The sequence below is a fragment of the Lolium perenne genome, chromosome 4 (genome assembly GCF_019359855.2).
Source record: "Lolium perenne isolate Kyuss_39 chromosome 4, Kyuss_2.0, whole genome shotgun sequence".
NCBI lineage: Eukaryota > Viridiplantae > Streptophyta > Magnoliopsida > Poales > Poaceae > Lolium > Lolium perenne.
This window is the reverse complement of record NC_067247.2, coordinates 36405577-36430061: the sequence shown is the minus strand read 5'-3', so window position 1 is coordinate 36430061 and position 24485 is coordinate 36405577. Positions and strand designations below refer to the sequence as shown.

Below are 24485 nucleotides of genomic sequence, written 5' to 3'. Positions count from 1 at the left end.
TACAACGTATTTGACTAGGACTAGATATCTAAACGTGTCACATACGATCACGTTTCCTAACACCTCTGTGGTTATGATTAGCGTCATCAAGGAGGAAAATCAGCATTATGCCATATGATCTTACTTATAGACATTATAAGAAAGATGTTTGCTCACTCCATGTATCATATATTGACAACAGATCTTGCTTATTGGAATTATGCCATCCCACCGTATTTTGGCTTCACATGGAACGGCCATGTATTGGTTCTCCCCGGCCACTTCAACCCACTAGTGTCAGTTTGTCCTTCCACACACTCCACACCCATTGATATCTTTGTCCACGATGAACCGTGCAAAACTATATCATGTCATCATCGACATCGATTATCTCACACAAGTCACGATGTGCAGTGGCAGAACAACCTGGAGCACAAACCAGAATGTGCATATGTATTTCGACAATCAACACTTATACAAAGAAATGCCAATCCAAAAAGACAAAGGAGTAATCTCGCATAGTACTACATCTTGTACCTGTAACAAAGTAAGAAAATCCTCCCTCATCTTCATAGCCCAACTTGCGAGAGTGTGGTGGATACAAACTGAACCACCATAGTTGGTGACGAGTCTCTGCTTTTTTATCCCCTTTTTATCAGTTGTTAACAAACAAAAAACACGATTTTTTTAAGACGATGCACTATATTATGGAGTAAAAAGCGAACCAAAGTGCTAGTTGGTTCGGTTCAATATATAGCGGGCTTCAGCTCATTACTTACAGGAAAAGAAGCAAACAAACATATTGGTTTTGTTCGAATTAACCTTTTGTCGTAATTAGGAAGATCTGCCCCATATGTCATAGAGGAGAGAGGAGAAAGATGTTCCTTTACATGAAGAAAACGATGTATGCATGTTGTCAGCGTGGGTCTAAACATATATAAGAATTTTCACACTGCAGGGGAATAGAGGCAACTTCATTACGTACCACTTTTCTATTGAACCAGACCCACATAATGCACGATCTTTATAGTCTAAGTTTATTTTTTTAGAATTTTTAAAGCTTTCAAAGGGGTTTACAATCTTTTTTTTTTCTGGGTTTTCTTCCTCTAGGGTGTCGCGCATTAAGGGATCTAGCTCATTCTCCCCCTCACGGCTCTCGCTAGTGAACAGTTTCTTTGAGAGTCACCCTCTCTCCGACGGCTCCCGTCTTCCTCTCCTTCGGCGGCTTCGTCGACCGAAGTGACTAGGAGAGGGGATACCTGACCCTCCCGGTAGATAGTAGTCTAGATTTAGCTGTTTTCCCCACTTTGGAGTCCGTCATGCTGTCAGCTCTCGGCATCAACGAGCAGCGCCGGGTAGCTGGTGATGGAGGCCTTGATGATGATGATAGCTTGGTGCCAGCTGCTGCTGCTCAAGATCTTCTTTCCTCAATCCAAGAATAAGATCGAGGTCGTAGTCATGACTTTGGGTCCAGATGTGGAGGCCATGGCTGGTTCTATATGCGGGTTTGTAGTTGTAGTCCAAGATATGGGTCTCCTTCTTGCTGCTCACCATGGTGGCAAGAACGGGATGGGGCTCATGGTCTTGGTTCTCCTTATTGCAGATATGCACCATAGGAGTTTTGAAGTTGTTCCTAGGAGTTCTTACACGGCGGTCCTCTGTCGACAACCATCGAAAATGGTCGTGTGGCGACCACTCGGTCTTCCTTCGCCCGTGATGGTTTTCTCCGGCCGGCGACTGCAAGTCTACATCAACCTCCTGGCCAAGATGCCAAGATGGAGGCCCTACTATAGCACCAGTGTAGTTGGCTTCCGATACCTCGCCCCAAGTGACTCTGTCTCGGCGGCGTGGTGCTTGGCTGCGCTAAGATGCAGCATGTGGTGACAAAGGAGCTAGACCCGATGGATTTTCCAAACTTATCTCTAGTATTCTATGCGCAAAAAGTTTGGATCTGATTGTAATTTTTTTTCCTACATGTACTTTTTGATGCCATAGTTGAAATAACAACTTCTAGGTCCCTCTGGACCATCCCTCGTTCAAAAAAAAGGGTGTCACACATTTTCGTTTGAGATTCAACCCGAACATCAAGTCTGCTTCCAAATGCTCAAATATTCAATCTCAGTGTCAATATCGTGTGATATTGGCATTGGAACGAATGCATTGCCAAACAAAGCCTCTCGATGTCTGCATCCAAACAAAGCCTCTCGATGTCTTGTCACCTTGTGGCGCTGGAAAAAAAAAACTACTCATCTCGGGCCCGTTTGATGCGGAAATCATACACGCATCCGGGCCCGTTTTTAAAGGCACAGCCCTGAAAAACTGAAACATGGGCCAGGGACTAACCGGGCACACTAACACTTAGACGCCGGCCTAACCTAGGCTCCATACGGCCCACGAGCCCAGAACCCCTTCGCGGCCCGCCAAGCCCAGCATGCGCACTACTTAAACGTCGCACCATCTCCTCCTCCGCACCCACGCCGCCGCCGCAACCCTAGAACCTCCTCGCGCACTGCCTCTGCCGGGCGCCTCCCCACCTTGCCGCAACCATGGTAAGCTCCGCCGCCTCAGATCCCGTCTCCCCACGGATCTCGTCGCCGTCGTTTGCGTTGCCTCACCGTTGTTTGCCGTGTGTTGCAGACGTTCAAGCGGAGGAACGGCGGGCGCAACAAGCACGGCCGCGGCCACGTCAAGTACATCCGGTGCTCCAACTGCGCCAAGTGCTGCCCCAAGGTGAGATTTCTCCATTCCTTTCCTTACCCGGATGCGAGGCTTGTTTGTGGTGGGTAGTTATAGATCGGGTTGTTTTAGTAGTAGGCTAACCATTTCACGGATGCGATTACTCTAGCGTTATTCCTATGGTCCGATCTGTATCTCACGGTTCGAAAATACTGCTCTAGCATGGTTTTGTTAATATGTTGTTTGATGTGGAATGTTGCTGTCTGGATTTTCTCCTAGGCTGAACAGTGATGTTCCCATCCATGTGTAGGTTATAGGTTTTATTTGTTCTTATGGTTGTCTAGTCAACTGTTGATACTAGTTAAGTTATGTGTGCTTCATAGTAACATGATATCTAACAATAAGCTCTTATTCTGCACAGGACAAGGCTATCAAGCGTTTCTTGGTCAGGAACATTGTTGAGCAGGCTGCAGTCAGAGATGTGCAGGAGGCTTGCGTGCATGATGGTACTATATCACTTGTAAACATTTGTTCTTTGCTATCTGTTTCTAGTTACTGCTTACTGAAAACGCCACATTCTGTGTTCTTTTATGCAGGATATGTTCTTCCCAAGCTGTACGCCAAGGTGCACCACTGTGTCTCTTGCGCCATCCATGCTCACATTGTCCGTGTCCGCTCCCGTGAGAACAGGAGGAACCGTGAGCCTCCGCAGCGGTTCAGGCGCAGGGTATAATTCAACAACCTCCTTTTATTCAATATCAATTTATTAGTTATCGACCTTTTGATTAATGGTGTTGCATAGGTCTTTAGCTGCTAGTTCACTGTCCTGAATTTATAGTTTGCCATGATTAATAATTCTCTACTACCCTATCTGTTGCTTTTGGCGTTGCATTCTTCGCATATCTGTTGCAATGGATGCGTCAACGGAAGCATAAATTTACCATGTTTGATGCATTGCAGGCTTATGTTTGATGACTGATTTCTAGTTCAGTCATTACTTCCTGAGTGCACACATTTGTGAAAAATATTCTGTTACATTTGTATGTATTGGTAGCTAGTGTTCTACAGTATTGGAAGCTAGCTTGTATTTGTATGTGTAGTTTAACTACTTAACTATGAGTTCTACTTACTCTAGTTTGTCGAATTTCTTATGTGCCACATTTTCTTTACAAAGTGTAATTGCTGTGTGATGAGTCCCTTACATCTGAGTACATTCCTCTTTTTCTGTTGGGATCTTCTGTTTTAGCTGATCATTAGTGGGTTGAATATTTTGTAACCAGCTCTGTAAGTTTGTTTGCCTAACTTACTACATGTCCTTTTTTTTATTTCATTACTCTGTGGGACTTCTTGTCTGCCCCATCGGCCTATTAAGTGAAATTGCCTCTGGGATGAAGCAGTCCCTTACATCTGATAACCATCCTCTTCACTTTGTCTGCTAAAACCTTCTATTTTTAGCTGATCATTAACGGATGGAATATTTTTATAACCATCTCCTTCACTTTGTCTGCTAAAACTTCCTGTTTCTAGCTGATCATTAGAGGATGTGATATTTTACTACTCTTGTTGTTCACAATTTTCAGTATTGTTAGCCAGATGTAACAGCCTTCTTTATGTAATTGTTTGGTTGATTATCTTTCTAAAACATTCACTAATGTTTCCCCTCATCTGGAACTTGCCTACAGGATGACGGCCCCAGGCCTGGACAGGGAGGCCCTCCCCGTGCTGGCGGCCCTGGTGGACCAGGTGGTGCCCCTGCTGGTGCTGTTCCTGGTGCTGCTCCTGCTCCCCGCGTGTAGCTGTAGTCTAGATTGGGAATGCTCTGCTTCCCGTCTGCTGCCCTAGTTCCTGTCTCTGGATATTGATCTACTATGTTTTTGCTGTAATCGGTCGTACTGAAAGTTTGTCAAGCACAATCTGTGATCAGGTTTATTTTCATTGCTACCTATAATATGAGATGAAAACTGTTGGTTCGTTTGTGGTTACCTATTATGATTCCTCAATGTATGCATTTAAAAATGTCTGTTAGTGCAGTCTGTTATCACTCACATAAGTTTCGTGTCTGTTTTGTTCTTTCAGCATCATTGCACGTCCATCTTGCACCTCTTGTTCCACCCAGCCAAAGCTTTGTTTGTTGTGTTTGCTCTGCATCAGTGGAATGCTCTGCTTCCTGTCTGCTGCCCTAGTTCCTGTCTCTAGATATTGATCTACTATGTTTTTGCTGTAATCGGTCGTACTGAAAGTTTGTCAAGCACAATCTGTGCTCGGGTTTAATTTCATTGCTACGTATAATATGAGATGAAAACTGTTGGTTCGTTTGTGGTTACCTATTATGATTCCTCAATGTATGCATTTAAAAATGTCTGTTAGTGCAGTCTGTTATCACTCACATAAGTTTCAGGTCTGTTCTGTTCTTTCAGCATCATTGCACGTCCATCTTGCACCTCTTGTTCCACCCAGCCAAAGCTTTGTTTGTTGTGTTTGCTCCGCATCAGTGAACTGGAAGTAAAATCCAGCTGACAGAAAATGCCATGACAACATAGATACAGCACCTTCTCTAGTTTGTTAACATATTCTCTGGAATAGGTTACATGAAGACGTTGCAGAATGAAATTCCAAAAGTTTTCATGAAAACTGACATTTCGTATTTATTTTTATGAATAATCTGTTGGGGATTTTTCAAATCGTGAAATGTTAAGTTTTTCTACACGTCTGGTCTACCACGCAGTAAGGTTGAAGCGTGTGTTGGTGTTAGGACTGACTGGGACTGACCAGATGTGCCAGGTCAAGTTTCTCTGTTGCATCCTCGTCCTCTTCCAGTCTTCCTGACATGCATCTTATTTCCACCAAAGTTTTTCTGCTCCTCATCCTCTTCCTGAGGGCGGCGTACGTGAAGCTGTAGTTCGAGCACCAGAAGCACCTCGCAAAGCCAAGGAGCTCAACCTCCTTGGCGTTGAGCTCATCCTCTTCGTGTGAGTCCCAAGGAGCTCGACGTTGGCCTCTACAACGACCACCCTGGCACCGGCGCTGGGAAGGGAGGTGGTCGCCACGCCAAGTCGTCTATGCGGGACAAGGCGAAACAAACACCAACAGTTTCAATCTGTTCTCACCCGACTTATCGGTAACAATTACACACCACCTGTTTGTTGGCTTCATTACTTAGCTATTGTCAAAAAAAGATTTTTATATAGATGTCAATTCGTTGCTGGAAAAGTTCTTCATAGGGATCTCCGTTAGCATCCAGTCCAGTGCTCTTGCTAATAGTATCACACAAGATTTCCAATCGTCTAACAGTGTGCTAGTGGCAGTAGTAACAAAGCGCGAACTCAACAAAGCCCAGTCGGTTATCTTTTTATCTGTTCAAGTTCAAGCTTCTTAACAATCGGACATATCTCCAGAACTCCAATTGACATAGCTCTAAAGCGTGGTACATATATATAGCCTACATCGTCTTATGCTAGCATACAATTCTCCTATTTGATGAATTTATTAGTCTTCTCGTTCCCGAGGCAGATACCAACACCACACCAAGGACACACCTGGACACCGTTGAAAAGGAAAAAAAATGTTATTGCTGCTTCAAAATGATTTAGTGATGGCAGAGATAAATGGTTCTTTCTGTTGATGTCTATAAGTGGATTGCCGAGTTGTTGGGCTTCGTTTCTTAACTCTTGTTACACCAAGATTTGGATATGTTGATCTTGATCAGTTGGTAGAAAAGTTTTTGAAACAAAACTGCCCCAAGATCGTAATCAGTTAATAGGGATCTCTTAACATGTACAACTACGGAAGATACATTCGGTTGCATCCAGTGTTCTTACTAATATTTCCACTGCACCAGTTGTAGTAATAACAAAACCCAATCGTGATCCCTTGCATTTATGAGTATCTCAAAACCCGCGCTTCATTTGCCATTGCCTGCAGTCTATGATTTTAATAAAGTTAATTGATTGCTGTTTTTCCTTGCTATATACATGATAGAGACGCATCAATTGTCCTGCAGGACCTTTTCTTCAGATCAGTGCCAAATTGCCAACAATGACAATTGTCACCCTTGCGAATCTTGGTCTCTGGTTCGGAAGTCCATTCTATACACTCTTTTCAACACATGCCACGTATTGCTTCACTGCTCGCACAAACGTGACGAATCACAGGATTGAAACTGAGACTTTGGATGGCAACCTGCGTCGTGTCGAAGAAAGAATCACGGATGGTTCCCGGAATGGCTTGATGCCGACGGTTGAAGCAGATAAGTGGGTTCAAAGGGCGGAGGAAGCCATATCCGAAGAAGCGGAAAACCGCAAGTCTTTTGGTGAGAGGTGCATGATTTTTGGGTGCTCCCTCAATTGTTGGGGAAACTATAAAACCAGCAAGCAAGCAGCTGAGAAGGTGGCTACTGTGAGAAACTATATCAGTAGCACACCTCTACCTGATAATGTCACACGCGTGCGACCTCCACCTCCTGTCGAAGAATTGTCCACCCACAGTGTTCAAGTTCCGCCAAGCGGAGAGGATACTCTTCGGGATGCTCTCAGGTGCATTAAGGGTGATCTCGCTGTGGGAGTGATTGGAATATGGGGTCCAGATAGAGATGAGAAAACACGTTTTCTCAAGAAGATGAATGATTCATTTCTTGGAGGCCTCTCCTTTGATTTTTTTATCTTTGTTACAGCCTCCTATGACTGCACGGTACAAAATATTCAAGTTCAAATCACAAACAGGCTCCGTATAAACCAGCATGATGATGTGGCAACTCAAGCTACCAGGATATCTGAACTGCTCAGGAAAAAAAGTTTTCTGCTGTTGGTGGATGACCTTCGTGTGCAGCTAGACCTTCAAGCAGTTGGCATTCCATATCCTCTTGGAGTTGTAAGAGTTTTTTTTTTTTTTGAGACCCGGAGTTGTAAGAGTTGTGTTAGCTGCGCAAGGTACTCGCCAGGTGCAGAGGAAAAAGGTACAGAGGAAAGTGGTAGTCACGTCAATATCACAATCCATATGTGATCTGATGGGTGTGGATAAATATATACAAGTGCTTGGTTTGGAAGAAGAGGAGGCGTGCAAGCTATTTGAACACAATTTCGGTGAGGAGAATCTTTATGCCGATCCCCACGTTGGGGTACTTGCTAAGGATCTTGTAAGAGAACTAATGGACCAGCCATCAGAGCTGATACATTTTGGGAAGATAATGCGAAGAAACAGAGATGCAAGGCAGTGGGAAGTTGCCATTGATGCTGTAAAGAGATCAAACCTTCGAAAGGATAACCCATTATGTATGGTAAGTGCTTGCATCAAAACTCAAATTTCTAAAGTTTTAATGCCATTATTGAGTACTAAAATACACGTGTTATTTTAAAACCTGAAGGAGGAAAGAATTGTGGAGAATCTTGAGGATTTGACCAAAGACTTGGTTGCAAAGAGAAACGATGTCCGTCAGAAAATTGAGAATGCCGAGCGAGAAGGCAAGACATCAACACATGAGGTGAACAGATGGCTGGAAAAAGTGGCCATCATTATCAATGATGTACATGTAATCTCTGTGGACTACAAGTTTAAGAAGGATGTTACTATGCTGGCACTTGAGAAGCTTCATCAGGTTCAACAATGTCTCAGTAGTTGTCCCATTACTTTTGCTGTTGAGTCAATGCCACCACCTGTACAAGAGGTACCTGCTCCATCTATGTCAGCCAAGAACCTTCAACTTCAAGATGCTCTCCGGTACATTAAGGATGACCCCGCAGTAGGAATGATTGGAATATGGGGTCCAGGCGGAGTCGGGAAACACATCTTCTAAAAAATATCAATAACTCATTTGGAGAGGGCATGACCTTTAGTTTTGTTCTCTTTGTAACTGCCTCTAGAGGGTGCTCAGTTGAAAAGATCCAAACACAAATCATTGAAAGGCTCGGACTGCAACGTACTGGACTGGAATCTAAAAGTCTTACCATACGTGAGTACATGAAGGCGAAAAGCTTTCTTGTACTATTGGATGACCTATGGGACCAAATTAATCTACAAGATGTTGGCATACCCTATCCCCTTGGGAATGTAAACAACCTCAACAGGAAAGTGGTGCTAACAACAAGATTAAGAAAAGTTTGTGGCCAAATGAAGGTCATGGAAGAGTTAAAAGTGTCATATATGCAGGAGCATGAGGCATGGCAGCTATTTGAGGAAAATATTGGTGCTGAAACTCTTTCAAGTCCCCATATTGTAGCTCTTGCTAGAGAACTTATGAAGGAACTAAAAGGCTTGCCATTAGCTTTGACAACTATTGGAACATCAATGTATCAAAAAGATACGGCTCAATGGGAAACTGCCATCCAATATATGCAACAATCATGTTGCACCGATGACAAAGACACACTAGAACTGGGTATGGAAACTAATGTTTTTAGGCAGCTGAAGTATAGTTATGACAATTTAAGAAACAATACCTTCAGAGATTGTTTTTTGACTTGTGTAATGTGGCCTGAGGATGCCAAGATTCTCAAAGTTGACCTTGCTCAATGCTGGATGGGCTTATAGTGAACGAGCAGGACATAGAATCTTCCTTCAGAAAATCATATAGTCTGATAGCTGAACTTACAGCTGTATGTTTGCTAGAGGGTTGGGGTGATTGGTATGGTTTCGTTACAGTGCATGATGTGATTCGTGATATGGCTATATGGATCTCTTGTGACTGTGGTGAGAACAATGAAAAATGGAGTGTCCCTGCACCAGTTGGCAAAGACAAAACATTTATCATCCCTTGGAAAGCTGAGTGCATCTCGTTGATGTCTAACGAAGTGACCCAACTTGTTCCTATCAAGTTTAATCCTTATCCCATGAAATTGAAGATATTGTGCCTTCGAAACAACAATTTGGATCAAAGCATAATTGCTTAGGCAATTAAGAATTGCACTTCACTGACATATTTGGATTTGAGTAATTTTTTTTCGATAAAGGATTGCACTTCACTGACATATTTGGATTTGAGTAATAACAGTCTCGGGAAGATACCGGAAGAATTATGTTCATTGGGAAAACTAGAGTACCTTGATTTGTCAGAAAATCTACTTCTAGGAGCAGAAGTGCCTCAATGTTTTGGAAACCTCACCAGCCTCAAGTTCTTGTATCTAACCTCTAATGGCATACGGACAATACCAATTGAGGTCATGTCTAGCCTGAAAGCAATGCAAGTAATAGACTTGAGGACTATGTGGGCACCTTATGAGGAAGCTCCTGCGTACTTTAACCCTGGAGTACTATTCCGAGAGTTGGGCACCCTACCTCAGTTGAAAGCGCTTGGTGCTGAGGCCCTAGGTTTTGCTGAGTTGGAGTCACTAAGGGAAGCGGCTAACCTCCCAGTTAGATATTTGAGTGTGATGGAACTCGATAGAAGTGCATTATTTCTCGGTGATATTCTATCAAATAACTTTGCACAAAGGACGTTGTATGAACTGGATATCAGATTCTGCTTCAGCCTGAAACAAATAATAGTAAGACATGATACGCAGCAATCAAATAGCCATTTCGTTGCCCTCAACAAGCTCCGCATGATTGGTATGCTACTATTGAAGGAGATATCATGGATAGGAGCAACCCCAACCTCCATATTTCCAAGGCTCACTTTTTTGGACTTGTTTGACTGCCCCGCTCTACTGCACCTCTCTTGGGTGATGTATTTGCCTCGCCTTGAACAACTCCATATAGTTTACTGTCGCTCCATGGTGCAAGCATTTATGAGGTGCCATGGTGACAAATTGTGCAATCCACAAGAGAGGACAAAAACATTTCCTTGCCTCAAGTTTCTCCGTCTTATTGATCACGGCTCATTGGACACTATTGGGGATAACGGTATGCAATTCCCGTCCCTAGAGCGACTTGTGATTTATAACTGTCCAAAACTGAAGAGGCTTCCTTTCCAGTTGGACAGTTTGCCACTAAAGCTGAAGGAACTATGGCTGGATGATGTTCAATGCTGGGAGGGACTGGAATGCGAAGAAGGCATCAAAACTTTCCTACAGACATCTCTTAAATTTGGACCGAATATGGATGAAATGTAACTTTCATGTTAGATACGACTAGCAATCCTTGTAGACAATATCCAAGGTCCCCAACATTGTTTTGTACCTATGTGCAGCTGTAAGCCTGTAACATTAGCTTTCTGTAACGAAAATGTAAATACTACCTTCTATGGAAAAATGTGCTTTCATGTTTATACCGTGCACACTGGAAAATAATGCTTCGTGTGGCTTCTGAGTTCTGAGTTGTTGTTTGTGCTTTCCTTTCAGCGGAGCCAGGAATGGAACAAGAGGGGTCGTCTATAACAAGCAATTGATTATCCTGTGTAAACATGCATGGAGCACACAATCGTACGTAGCATCACACGATCAGATGTGTTTATTTCTGTTCCGGAAAATAAAATTAGAGTCTGAGAATGTGTAGAGCGAGCACGCAAGCACTGATGTTGACGGATGCAGTGGGCTGGCTAGCCCACGACGGGCATCCTGGCGACGATCCCATCGTGACCTCCGGTGGTGGTGAACACCCGGACGCGCTTCATGTTGTGCTCCAGCGGCACGCGGTTGCCGTTGCGGTGGACCTCGATCTCCAGGTCCGGCCGGTCGGCGTGGATCTTGCTCACCGCCGGCATAACATGCCATCCCACCACTTCCGGCCATGACATCTTCATCTTCTTCATCGTCGTCTCCATTGGAGAACTGGATCGATACTGAACAGACAAGAGTTACATTAGCATGTGATCGACCAACTTACTAACTGGAGGCAGCGAAAATACCTGACGAGAAAAGAAGGCGAGATGCACTGCAGGCGCTTATGGTAACGGCGTTCATACGAGGTGTATTTATAAAAAAACTTAGTATGTAGGTTTATGTGTATGTAGGGACATCATTGTGTGCAACGCCCCTCGATGATTACTTTGGGGAGGTCTTGAGAGTTGAGTTTCTTGTTAGCCCACTGCCCACAGCACGGTATTTTCCATCAGCTGCTTGCCGCGTGCACGCAGCTGTACTTTCTTGGTGTGAGAAAGCGCAGTGTACAGCTCACATATGTACTCTGGTTCTGTAAATTTCGGAGTAAGATCAAAGCCTAGCTAATAATACTCCTTGATAAGAAGCATTTTCTACAAGAGTGATCCTCAAGCATTTCTGACAGCACGGAAGCGAAAAGCCTTCCATCATGTTCCAGCTGCTTTCTAAGAATCAGGCTCTGGTTCTTGCGTGAGAGAAACAAAAGCTCTATGCATTTCGAGTATTGACATGTGGAAATAATGTAATAATATCCAAATGATACATCTCTGCACTCAGCTTTATTATGTAACGACCAGCATGATATATATAATCTCATTCCCTTAGACAGGAAAATGTGTTGCTAATACAAATCTTAGCTCAAGATACAACATGCTACCCTATACTACCTGGGAAGGAACTCTAACGCCTAAAAGCCCAAGGCATTTGACCCTTTAATCTCTCGGAATCGCGCAGTCCAGGATGAGTTGTCTTGTCACCTGGCTATGGTTTGATGAAGCGGGCTAGCTTTCCGAGCATGCCTCTCAGGTTGCGTATGCCGGCTCCTGTCTTGGAGCTCACCATCATCTACAAGAAATATCACCAAATCAGAATGATATGGTTCATGGGTACACACGACACAAGTGAGGTGATCGAATGATTCAGGAGCTCACCACCGGCTTTATGACTGACTTGTTCTTTTTCAGGCTCTGCAGTTGATGAAATGAGAGGTTACGTTAGGCAATCAAGAAATGCACACGGGAGAAAAGGAGGGGGAAGGGAGGACGAGAACCTCTTGGATCTCCATAGCACGGCGAGCAACATCTATAGGGAAAACCAGATCAGTCTTGGTTAGTACAATCTGGTACGGTGTCTTGTACCTGCAACAGTGTATTTGAATTATATCATTCGCAGAACCAAATGTAACATCGCGATATATGTCACCGTAAACCTAAGCAAATGTTTTAACCAAATGATGAATTTCAGAGAAAATATGCCTTACTTTCAGTACACAATTTTGTTGCACTGACAGCTATGTTTTTTCTTAACTGACAATGATGTACTATAATTAAGATTACGGAGGAGCAAAACTAAACATTATTACATTATGAAGAAAAAGGAAAATAGATATGAAGACTGCTTCTGTAAGGATGTAAAGATGGATTTAAACAAACCTTTCCATTAGATCTATAAGCTCGTAGTCCAATGGTTTCATTCCACGTTTAGTGTGCACAAGAAGGCACACTCTATCTAGACCAACCCTGTTCGAAACATACTCCTTCACCTGCAAATTTCAGAGTGCTTGTAAGAACTAAGAATAACTATAACCAATAGACACATGTTTAAAGCTTATGTCTTCAAGAGTTAAAAATAAAACGAGATATTTATTTGACATACAGGTCCAGTGGTTATATGCAAATCATCAAGAATACTGTGTGGGCACCAAGGAGATAGTTCGTATAATTATGTGATCGTACACACACATTGTGAAGTGATACTCAGTTCTTGATTTCAAATTGTTCTCAGTTGGACAAGCAAACCGAATGTTCAATATGTATTAAAACAAGAGATCAAGAGCAGTCCTCATAAACATTGTAAAGCAAGAGCTAAGCGAATTTCACTACCAATGTACGAGAGTTATATGATCTACAAGTATTTACCATAGAACTGTGAGCAGAGGTCAGCAGCCCCAAGTTCATGCAAGGAGACATGATTTATCATAAAATTAATCAGATTGGATACTTACAAGCTCCTGCCATGACTCTTTAACTTCATCCTTTGCATAAGCAAAACCATATCCAGGTAAATCAACAAGGCACAACTTCGATGCAAGCTTGAAGAAATTTATACTCTGTAATTCAGAAGTAATAGTTTGTAATACAAATACAAAAATTAATTGTTTCACACCGCTGATTAGTTAAAAAAAAGAAATTCAAGCTTTAATGGTTTATTAAACTTACTTGAGTAAGCCCTGGCTTATCGGATGTTCGCACAATACCCCATTGTCTTGTAAGTGCATTAAGTAGCGAAGATTTCCCAACATTTGATACCCCTTGAATTTCAGTAAATTAAGAAACAAGGTTGTTAGGGCAGAATTGAAACACTTAAAGAAAAAAAGGGATTTACAGATAGGTCAGATACTACATTTGATTTCAGTAAAGGATTCTACAGACTCCAAACACAGCATTGTCTTTGACAAAAAAATAGCATATAAAATCCTAATCAAAGTTTCAAACTCAGCTAGATGCCAAGATGTTCAACTGACATGAAGAAAAGGAATAGACAAAAGGAGCAGTACTAAATGAGTTGAGCAGGACATAAGATGGCTGAACGTTGACAACATGTTGATGTGCAATTCATCATCATTGTTCAGTGAGATAATGTCATTGAACCAACAAAACACAAGTTTTGAATGAAAAAATTGCTCCATTAATTGCAACACATAGTAGGGAATACCAGATATACAAAGAATGATCTAAACTATACTTCATCCAGACACAGTGCATCAAAATGATATGATTGATAAATATCCGAAAGGGGAGATGGAACTAATATCATAAGTTATTCCCTAGGACGTACCTGCAAATGCTATCTCTGGAAGTGTAGGAGGAGGGAATGATGATGGGATCTTTGCAGCAGCAAAGAAGTCCAAATGATTTCTGAACACCTGTTGATAGTTCGTTGTAAGCAACAATCATATAGAACCTAAAATCATATGGTACCAAGAAACAAATGACTAAAATAAAAAGAATAAAAAAAAAATCTGCATTGTATGCTATCTTTCTTACACTGTCTTCTATGCGGTCACGTTCAATTCTGGTTGAGAAGGGGACATTATCCAGAGGAGCAGAAAGCTTGGTATTGTAGCCAGCATTTTTTATGTCGATTAGACGCCTACGACCTAGTAGCTGCAAAGAACATTAAAATGATTTTCGACATGCATTCATAAAGCCAAACACTTGAACAGAGGTATGAGGAGGTAATAGTGTTTACATTATCTTCAACATATGAGAGGATTGAAGAACTTGGCTGTACATCACGAAATTTAGCATTTATGGACATTTCAGTCTCTTCAGGTTCAGGTGTAATCTTTTCTGGAATCTTCCCTGTTATGCAAACTAAAAAGGAAAGAAGATGGAAATATTAAAACGAAAGTATCAGATTGATGATTAGAAACTTTCCTCAGAGGACTAACATTTTCAAATAAGTAAAGAAATTATAAGTGGGTGATGCACTAATAAGTTCGGAGGAAAAAATCCACAAAGGAAACAATCAAATAATGTATCAAATATTCAAATTTGTGATGTTATCAGTTGAAAGAAGAGCGTGTTTGAATCAACAATGCTACAAAATACCGTGTGCATAGATACTTGTCAAAGGGGGATATTGCATACAATGAATACAACCAGAACTTGTAACTTTGTAAGTGGTTCTAGTGTGTATGTTTTTTTATCTGGGTTTCTTCAAATATTCCATAGCATTTTAAGAAAGGCCTATGATCACAATATGATATATATAGTTATTCGAACTTTATGGGATATGATTAAGCATATTTTCATATTCAGTAGTATACATAAGTTGCGCTAATGTTCTTGATATCCTGAGCTCTGTAACTGTATTTAAACAACAAGGAAGATTTCTTCTTCTGCTACCATGCACTTCAGATAAGAAATGTAAAGCACTAACGCTATTTTCAGGGGCAGTGCAAGAAACTATCCATGAGAGGGTTTGCTGTTTTACTATCACAGGTTTGAGGGGCCATGTACATGAAACATGATGTATGTACGTATAAATGAATCCTGTGCATCATTTAAAAAATGGCAAGATAACATACGTACCATCTTCTTTGGGAGTTGCGTCCTCAATTCGTTTGTTTGATGTGTCATAACGATCTAGTTTCATTCGTTTTCTCTTCTTAGGAGGAGCAATTTCCTCAGAATCAGAAACTGAATCCTTCTTAAAGACCCTTAGTTTCTTCCCAGTCTTGTCCAGCACTCGAGTAGGACGAGCACGGGGCTTCTCTTCAGTCATCTGGCCTGACTCATCAGACTTCCTGCTTCCAGCAACATGGTCATCCAAATCGGCATCATTTCGACGATCGGCTCTGATATCCTTGTCAAATTTCTTCCACTTGGAGGCTTGCGAATTCATACAGAGCATCGACCGGCCCTTATCCCCTGTACCTGTACCAGAAACCTTGCTGCTACTCCTTCTCATTGGTCGAAAGTCATCCCCTTCTGATCTCCGAGGCTTAAATCCATCGCCTTCTGATCTCCTAGGCTTAAATCCATCGCCCTCTGATCTTCGAGGCTTAAATCCACCGCCTTCTGACCTCCGAGGCTTAAATCCATCGCCTTCTCTAGCAGAAAACTTGCCACGGGTTCCAGTGGAAGGGTACTTTCCTGTCGTCCTTGATGTAGAATATGATGAATCATTGTCACCACCGTACCCGGAATCATGATCAAACTTCCTCTTCCTGCTGTCAAACCCCGACGCGCTCCTCCTCGCATCCCCTTGAGATCCTGCCTCGCTCCGCCACCTCTTCTGCTCCATCCCTCCGCGCCCGCGCCCACCGCGCTCTTCTCGCTCTCCACTGTCCCGTCCACCAGACCTAGTTCCTCCTCTCTCTTTGGCATCGTCCCTTCTGTTTCTCATCTTCCCACCGGCCATCCCAGTGCCGCCGCCGCCGCCGCCCAAGCTCCTATTGGTTCTCAGCTGGCTCGCCGTGCTCGTTTGCTGCCATTTCAACCGAACACGGAGCGGCATTTCTTTCCACCTTTTTTTTTGACGAGAATCACCTGCGCAGAAAGCACAACATGTTGGACTCTCGCTTCCTCAGAGCATGCGCGCGCGCCTGCACGGAAGGTGTTCGGTGTAATGCCTGGCGGAAACAGGGAAGAAGGAAGCGATCTCCTCTGCAGGCGCGACTAGAGAGGTGGAGAGGGAGACGGAGTAGTGCGCTCACCGGAGGCGGCGGACGGACGGAGGCCGCGTTGCTGTCGCGCCTGGCGGGGGCGGCGGCGGGCAGGCGTTGGTGAGAGCGGGCAGTCGCAGAACGAACTGAACAGAGGCGCGTGTGCTCTGCTGTGGCGTCAGGTTTTCCTTTGGTGTGTTGGATGCAAATCCGACGGCGCAGATGGGATGAGAACCGCGAGACTCGTCTGGGCCGTTGCAGTTCTGAAAGACACGGGCCTTCCTTTGTAGTAGTGATGTTTTTACAGTGGGCCCGGCTTACTCCTGGGCTCACTATAGCCATTTTATTTTGAACATTCAAAAAATGTATTTACAAAGTTTCTACAATTATGAGAAACATATGCATATGTATATATATATATATATATATATGTATATATATATGCAATGCTGTATATCTCGAGCGTGCAAAGCATAAATCCGAAATATGTTGTATTCTACACTACACAAAAAAGATAGAATTATAGACCTAGGTGTGTGAACAACGCACTTTCAAACCTAGTCAGATTTTGTCTTTTTTGTTTAGCCCATAATACAACCTATTTCACACTGAGATATTGCGTGCTTATCAAATTAAAGTCCCTTGGTACGTTTCAAACGTATCTATAATTTCTTATGTTCCATGCTAGATTTATGACAATACTCACATGTTTTGTACACACTTTACATCTTTTCCGGCACTAACCTATTAACGAGATGTCGAAGCGCCAGTTCCTGTTTTCTGCTGTTTTTTGTTTCAGAAATCCTACAAAGGAAATATTCTCGGAATTGGACGAAATCAACGCCCGAAGAGCATACGAAGTGGGGCCACGAGGCGGCCAAACCACAGGGCGGCGCGGCCAAGGAGGGGCCCGCGCCGGCCTGTGGTGTGGGCCCCTCGTGCGCTTCCCGACTCTGCCCTTCCGCCTACTTAAACTCTCCGTCGCGAAAACCCTATTATCGAGAGCCACGATACGAGAAAAGTTTCAGAGACGCCGCCGCCGCCAATCCCATCTCGGGGGATTCAGGAGATCGCCTCCGGCACCCTGCCGGAGAGGGGAATCATCTCCCGGAGGACTCTACATCACCATGATCACCTCCGGACTGATATGTGAGTAGTTGATCCTTGGACTATGGGTCCATAGCAGTAGCTAGATGGTTGTCTTCTCCTCATTGTGCTATCATGTTAGATCTTGTGAGCTGCCTATCATGATCAAGATCATCTATTTGTAATGCTACATGTTGTGTTTGTTGGGATCCGATGAATATGGAATACTATGTCAAGTTGATTATCAATCTATCATATATGTGTTGTTTATGATCTTGCATGCTCTCCGTTGCTAGTAGAGGCTCTGCCCAAAAGTTGATACTTGTAACTCCAAGAGGGAGTATTTATGCTCGATAGTGGGTTCATGCCTCCATTGAATCTGGGACAGTGACAGAAAGTTCTAAGGTTGTGGATGTGCTGTTGCCACTAGGGATAAAACATCAATGTTTTGTCTAAGGATATTTGTGTTGATTACATTATGCACCATACTTAATGCAATTGTCTGTTGTTTGCAACTTAATACTGGAAGGGGTGCGGATGCTAACCCGAAGGTGGACTTTTTAGGCATAGATACATGCTGTATAGCGGTCTATGTACTTTGTCGTAATGCCCTAAGTAAATCTCATATTAGTCATCATGATATGTATGTGCATTGTTATGCCCTCTCTATTTGTCAATTGCCCAACTGTAATTTGTTCACCCAACATGTTATTTCTTATTGGAGAGACACCACTAGTGAACTGTGGACCCCGGTCCATTCTTTTACATCTGAATACAATCTACTGCAATCATTGTTCTCTACTGTTCTTCGCAAACAAACATCATTTTCCACACCATACGTTTATGTAATATCCCAGGTATTGGGGTTACAAAAATAGAGGAAACAGATGTGTGCATTACATTCATGCATAGAAAATATGGGGAATTTTCGCGCTTTAAAGTAAAACAGTCACAGTAACTGAAGTTTCACTTGACCTTGGTGAAATTGAAGTAGCTCATCAAGTCAAGCGTTATAAACCTCAATGTGACTTTGTTAAAACCTTGTTTTGGGTAGAGATGATTTGATCTAAGGGGTTAGATCAAATGGAACTAATAATCAACACAACCACACTTTACTCAATGATCAATTGCTTGACCTTATAAAAGATTATAATATGGTAATCCTTGCCATAACATATGAACATCCACTTAATTGGAAATCAAGTAACAATAACTGGAGAAACTATTCTTCACTTATCTTCTCCATATCTTTAACTAATCCATGCTCTTATCATAAATCCTATGATATCCATCCTACTTTAATCTTGGAAGCAAGACAAGGAGATCCAACTAAGAAGTATATATTCTTCTCTATTCCAAATAGCTTTACATCAAACCTAAAGAGGTGAGAGTCCTAGTTTAGTTAGGGAAGCAATGACAAACCTTGAGGCAAACCTTGGATATAAATATCCATATGATCACAACATCATCTTCAAGAAGAACCCTAGAGTATTATTCAAGTCATTCCCAAATGAGAGAGACCATTCATACTAATCCAAGCTTTACCTATTTAAGAATAAAGGACAACCTTTGAACTAAAGTATTAGGTTGTAAACCATTTTCCTTGGAGTGGTGAGATAACCTAATATCACATGGAATAATACTATATCCATGAATTGATAAAGTAAGGAGGAAACCAATCCAATTAAGTTAGACTAATGGAATCTTAGCCTAGATACCTAAAGAGATCTTGTGAGTACACCATAAACCCTAGAATAACTATTCTTATATGAGAGAATTCAACCTATGGTGTTATACTCAAGATAGATGAGGCAACACTTAAATTTAAGGGAGAGAACTATCCATATGTCCTGATGATTAAATCATCATTCTTTAAGTAGAACCATAAGTTATTATCTCAGGCATTCTCCTGGGATATAAACTTTAGAGGCAACCATAGTAGTCCCATTCAAGAAGGAAAATTAGAAGTACTATACCCTAGTTGATCAAGACAATGCTTGATTATGGAAGTGAGAAACCTATTTAATGAGAGATCCTTAGGAAGCCAAACCTTGATCATTATAAATTGAGTGATGATCATAAACCCTAAGAACTTGAGGTAATGATATCAAGAACAAGTTGATCATGTCTAACCATGATCATGCTCTTGAGTTATGTGAGGATAAGTTAAATCCTAATAGGATAAATAGATATCATTCACCACATGAAATTATAAGGAGATCATTAGTAAGCAACCCTTGGCTTATATCCCAACCTTTACTTATGAACCATTTGGTGATCATAAGTAGAATCCTACCATATCTATATTGCATAAATTAAAGAACCTAAGAAAACCTTAGAGTCAACCTCTATACTTTATATGGTGGGAACCATTCATCATTGTAACCAAAGTTAACTATAAAAAGAACCATAGCCACTCTAATGATAAATTGAGGATAGCAATAGAAGTTAATGGGGAGGAAGAGTAATCCTAGCCAAGGTAGGGTGGTGTTGAACCCCACATAGAACCTATCTCCATGTCTCAAATTAACTTGTGCATTACTTAGTGGTCACAAGTAAAACCCTAATCTATATCCCAACCTTAGTTGTGCATCACTTGGGTGATCACCACTATAAACCTAATTCACAATTGAGTTCCAAACCATTTGCCAGTAAGTAAATATAATTAGAACCCTAGAATTTCTCACTAGCTAAACTATATGATTAAACCCATGGTGGTGATCAACCACTGAGCTTTATAATTAATATCAACCCATAATGAGAGTAGTATCTACCTTAGGTATTTCATGGTGTTATTAAAATATAACACTAGTGCTAACTTTGAAATAGGATTATAATAATGCTTACAAGGCCTTAACAAAAAGATGGTCACATAAAATATTGTGCAAGAAAGAAAATTATCAAATAAGAGGACAAATCCTAATGATTCTTTCTAACTTGGAGCAGAAATTATCAATTCAAACAATTCAAAATAGATTTGATTCCACAAGAAGAAGAAACTAAAAAAGTACATAAAATTCATGACTAATTGAAATATCAATAAAGCTCACATATATTTAATGAATGTTCAGAACAACAAAACAATGTAGTGATCTTTGTTATTAAGTCCTAATTGAAATATAAAGAAACATCTGCAAAGTAGGATTGAATTCAAATTTGAATTCAACAAATGGAATTGAAAACAGAAAATATAAAACAGAAAATGAAAAAGGAGAGAAAAACTTACCTGGACCTAGCCAAGCCGACGCAGCCCAGCAGCAGCCCAGAGAACAACCCAGCACACGGCCCAAACCACAGCCCGTACCCCTTCGTCTGAGAAATATCTCAGGACGAAGTCGTCCTCATCTCTTCGTCTCGCATGGAAGACAGCACGAAGCCGTGCTCGGCTTCGTCGTCTCGCTTGCGACCTCCCAGGGCTCAGCTTCGTGACGAGGCGTGCTCCAACGCCGTATAAAAGCCCAGCGAAGCACAGCAGCTCCAGATTTCCTCCTCTGTCCCATTTTCTCTCTATGCCAAAACCCTAGCTCGCCAACCTCCGTTCATCGTCGGCGATAGAGGAAGCCCCAGACCTCGCCGTGACCACCGTTGAAACCGCCGTGCTCGACAAGCCCACCGTGCAAGAGGAATCGCACCGAGAAGCTTCCAGTCGCCGACGAACCGCCGTTCCCTTCCGTCGGTATCTCACAGCAAATCGGAAAATGGCGTCGCCACCGTCGACAATCGCCGCCGTCGAACCTTCCCTAAGCATCACTGTGAGCTTGCGCTTCTCCCGAGCCCTTAATTTAGCCCCAGCATGCACCATAGCGTGTCACCGCCGTAGTCGGCCGTGCACCGCCGCAGACAGAGCTCACCAGAGTCACTCTGGCGACCTTTTCGAGGGGGCGCCGCTACCTTCTGGTTCAGCGCGTCGCCCTGAGTCGATCCAACACACGCGCACATCCGCGGGAACCCTGTACCGCCGGCGACCATCGCCACTGCCGCCGGTCACCATGAGCTGTGCCACCTCGACGCCACCATGGCAGCCAGCGTGGCACTGGCCCACTGGTCAGTGACCATGTGGGTAGTTTAACCCGGTACAATTAGTTTTTCTTTATTTTAAATTTCAATTCAATAATTACTGCAACTTTGCAAATTTATATAAAATTCATAATAACTCAGAAAAATGAAAATAAGATATCAAAATTCTTAGAAAAGTAAATTCTATCCAATAAAAATATAATATGAAATTTTTATTTTTAATAAAAATTCAATTATTTAATACTTGTTAATTAAGCCTTTTCTTTTAATTCTTAATACAATTAAAATTCAGAAATTAGGAAAACTTTTCAAATTAAATAAAAACCAGTAAATAAACGAAGAAAACATTAAAAGTATTTTTCTTTATTTGTTATTTTGTTAAATCATTATTTGAGAGATTTAAACCCTGATTAATAATTACCCTAATTATTAATTGTTTAAAAATAATAAAATGCCAAATTCAATATTATTTTATTTACAAGTTACTAATAACTTCAACTTTAAAATGAAGTTATTAATCATAGGACTATATAGTAAATAGCAAACCCTAATTCCATATTGAATGATATTACAAACCATCATTTTATGTGGAACCCTAAAAAAACCCTAATCCATTCAAGAACCCTAGTTCCATTATTACATGTGAACCCTAAATTGCTTCTAACCTAAACCCTAGGTTAGAACATGTGATCATGGTACTTTCTTTCAAATCATAGAGCCATGATTAGCAACTAAAGACATACCTATGTCCACATAAAATGTAGAACCCTATCACTAGCAATGTAGTATTCCATGTATGCATACCCTTAAACCAAAAGATCAAGTAGAATCAACCAAGTCTGAACCCTAGCTCCCATTACCAAAACCATCATCCTTAATTATCTATGCTTAGCATCACACCATTGTGATGAACTCCAATAGCATCCATGCCAAATATTTATCATTACATAACCATAGTCCACTGAACCCTACATATACTTCATAATTATGGACCATCCTATTTAGGAGCCAATCATTCCTTACTTAGTGGGTCCAACAGCAAACCCAAGTCAACCTCAACTCTAATTGAGATAGTTCTTATTACTTAAGAAGTATATTCTTCAAAAGTTATTCTTTTGAAGTAAACAGAGAATCATCATCAACCCTTCCTAATAGGACCTATAGACAATAGCCATCTATCACCAGTAAGGTACACCAACCTTGATAGCACCCATGTCTAATAAATTGCCTAAGATGTGCTTGCAACTAGGATTCATCTAATATCTACTCAAGAACTAGTTGAAACCATAGTAAACCATAGAACCCCACAACCCTAATTATCATACTTGTTCTTTATTAAGAACATGTTCTTCAAAAGTTATTCTTTTGAAGTATATGATAATTAATCATTAACCATGCCATATAGTGCTAAAACCAACCACTATTCATTACATGTTAGGATTATACCAAATATTATTGTTGTGTGCTATTAGTGTTATTATTATGATATATTACAACACCTGCTTATGATACCAAGCAACCAATCCTTAATAAGAACCTTGTTTGTGAATCACTCTAAAAGTGCAACACACCCTGAACCAATCATTACAACTCACTGATCCTAAATCATCGGGTTTAGGTCACGCTTAGAGGGATTGCATCTCATACTTATGCATTATTGCATCCTTGCCAATCTTTTAAACATCGTCCTTACCGGACGATGATGCTATTTCAGAATTTGGAGTTATTGCGTATCGAAGACCTTGCCTGCATAATCTTGCAGTCAAGAAAGGCAAGTTCATCACTTGCTCATGCCATTCGAGTATTTTTACCAAATTACTTGCAAAGTACTATGATTATCACTATTGCATAAAAAGCAAAACCACTATTTTCATAACTATGAATATGACTAAGTGGTGGGCAATGGAACCATGGATTGTGTTGATATGGTGGAGGTTCCATTGCAAGGGTTTATATCCATCTAGGATTAAACAACAAATGTCGTCCAGTGATTCTTGTGCCGTAATACCCGTGTTAACCATAAGATCTAGAGTGGGACGGAATAGTCAATCGTATTTCCACCTCTTGTACATCAACGGACACGCTTTAGCGTAGACACTTGTCATCTGTCAGGGGCAAGCGGTAGGCTGGGGAAGCCAAAAGTTCCCCACGACTTTGTCCGTAGTACACTTGTCGCCCGAAGAGCAAGCGGTAGGCTGGGGAAGCCAAAAGTTCCCCACGGTATTGCGGTCTATGAGGGGTTGCATCTACCGGCGAAGGAGTTTGGTTCGATCCCAGACTGTCGTCGTGGCCGGGGTCCATCCTTAATTGGTGTAAGAGGACCGGCGAGGACCCAGGGTCGGGGCATGCAACAAAGGGTGGGTGTATGAGGTAGCGGAGGAATATGATTGGCTATGACCTTATACCGGGCCTCACACCAAAGGAAGTGTGGACGAGAACTAGACTCGGTTGGCACCAAGGTTAAGATCTCTTATGGGTAAAGCAACACACCTCTGCAGAGTGTAATGAACCGTGACCTGTCACTCCCTGTTCCGGGTTTGGAACTGCGAACGCTGCCGGAAAGGAACTCCATGAAGTTCTAGTAAACCGGTGAAGGCTGACGGACATAGTTCTTCTGAATAAAAGCAACCTTTTGAAGAAATGGTTATGAAAACCTACATTGGTATTAGACTTTCTGGTCTAATGCCGTAGCTAGTGCATTAAACACCTCTTTCCTATAATGAACTTGTTGAGTACGCTCGTACTCATCCCACTCTTAAATCCCCTGCTTAGATATGGAGGCATCGAAGGAGGATCTACAGTGCAAC

The 24485-nt window shown here is 41.9% G+C and overlaps 3 protein-coding genes, 1 non-coding gene and 1 pseudogene across 5 annotated transcripts; 4 read left to right on the top strand and 1 right to left on the bottom strand.

The window, feature by feature from the left end:
* The first annotated feature begins 2389 nt into the window (after window positions 1–2389).
* On the top strand, window positions 2390–4627 carry LOC127292165 (small ribosomal subunit protein eS26). Its single transcript, XM_051321519.2, has 5 exons — window positions 2390–2528; window positions 2617–2709; window positions 3077–3161; window positions 3252–3382; window positions 4338–4627. The coding sequence occupies exons 1-5, from the start codon at window positions 2526–2528 to the stop codon at window positions 4449–4451; spliced, it is 426 nt and encodes a 141-aa protein (XP_051177479.1). The 5' UTR covers window positions 2390–2525; the 3' UTR covers window positions 4452–4627.
* LOC127297784 (small nucleolar RNA snoR99) lies at window positions 4033–4135 on the top strand. Its single transcript, XR_007849473.1, has one exon. It is a non-coding gene; the product is annotated as a small nucleolar RNA snoR99 (small nucleolar RNA).
* A 1687-nt stretch (window positions 4628–6314) lies between the features above and the next one.
* On the top strand, window positions 6315–7653 carry LOC139830458 (disease resistance protein UNI-like). The gene has a single exon (XM_071818545.1). It carries the CDS (start codon window positions 6691–6693, stop codon window positions 7651–7653), a length of 963 nt encoding a protein of 320 aa, XP_071674646.1. The 5' UTR covers window positions 6315–6690.
* On the top strand, window positions 7652–10816 carry LOC127292164 (disease resistance protein RPS5-like; annotated as a pseudogene).
* A 1110-nt stretch (window positions 10817–11926) lies between these two features.
* On the bottom strand, window positions 11927–16776 carry LOC127292162 (uncharacterized). Of its 2 annotated transcripts, XM_071818544.1 has the most exons (12): window positions 16627–16776; window positions 15994–16459; window positions 15500–15933; window positions 14655–14779; window positions 14450–14569; window positions 14241–14328; window positions 13622–13713; window positions 13408–13512; window positions 12836–12945; window positions 12454–12541; window positions 12335–12370; window positions 11927–12248 (listed from the first exon to the last, which is right to left on the bottom strand). In XM_071818544.1, the coding sequence occupies exons 2-12, from the start codon at window positions 16425–16427 to the stop codon at window positions 12165–12167; spliced, it is 1716 nt and encodes a 571-aa protein (XP_071674645.1). In that variant the 5' UTR covers window positions 16428–16459; window positions 16627–16776; the 3' UTR covers window positions 11927–12164. The 2 variants fall into 2 exon arrangements, with proteins under 2 accessions (XP_071674645.1, XP_051177476.1); XM_051321516.2 differs by having other exon boundaries at window positions 15500–16459.
* Between the last annotated feature and the right edge of the window lie 7709 nt (window positions 16777–24485).

What these genes read in the sequence shown, in the direction of transcription:
- LOC127292165 (XM_051321519.2), top strand. An exon ending in GCGCCAAGTGCTGCCCCAAG is followed by an intron (nt 2,710 to 3,076) that starts GTGAGATTTCTC and finishes TATTCTGCACAG; the next exon opens with GACAAGGCTATCAAGCGTTT. An exon ending in CGCAGCGGTTCAGGCGCAGG is followed by an intron (nt 3,383 to 4,337) that starts GTATAATTCAAC and finishes ACTTGCCTACAG; the next exon opens with GATGACGGCCCCAGGCCTGG.
- LOC139830458 (XM_071818545.1), top strand. Translation starts at nt 6,691, where the DNA reads ATGACAATTGTCACCCTTGCGAATCTTGGTCTCTGGTTCGGAAGTCCA.
- LOC127292162 (XM_051321516.2), bottom strand. Translation starts at nt 16,427, where the DNA reads ATGCCGCTCCGTGTTCGGTTGAAATGGCAGCAAACGAGCACGGCGAGC. An exon ending in AAGAGTCATGGCAGGAGCTT is followed by an intron (nt 12,946 to 13,407) that starts GTAAGTATCCAA and finishes TGAAATTTGCAG; the next exon opens with GTGAAGGAGTATGTTTCGAA. An exon ending in AGTCAGTCATAAAGCCGGTG is followed by an intron (nt 12,249 to 12,334) that starts GTGAGCTCCTGA and finishes TATTTCTTGTAG; the next exon opens with ATGATGGTGAGCTCCAAGAC.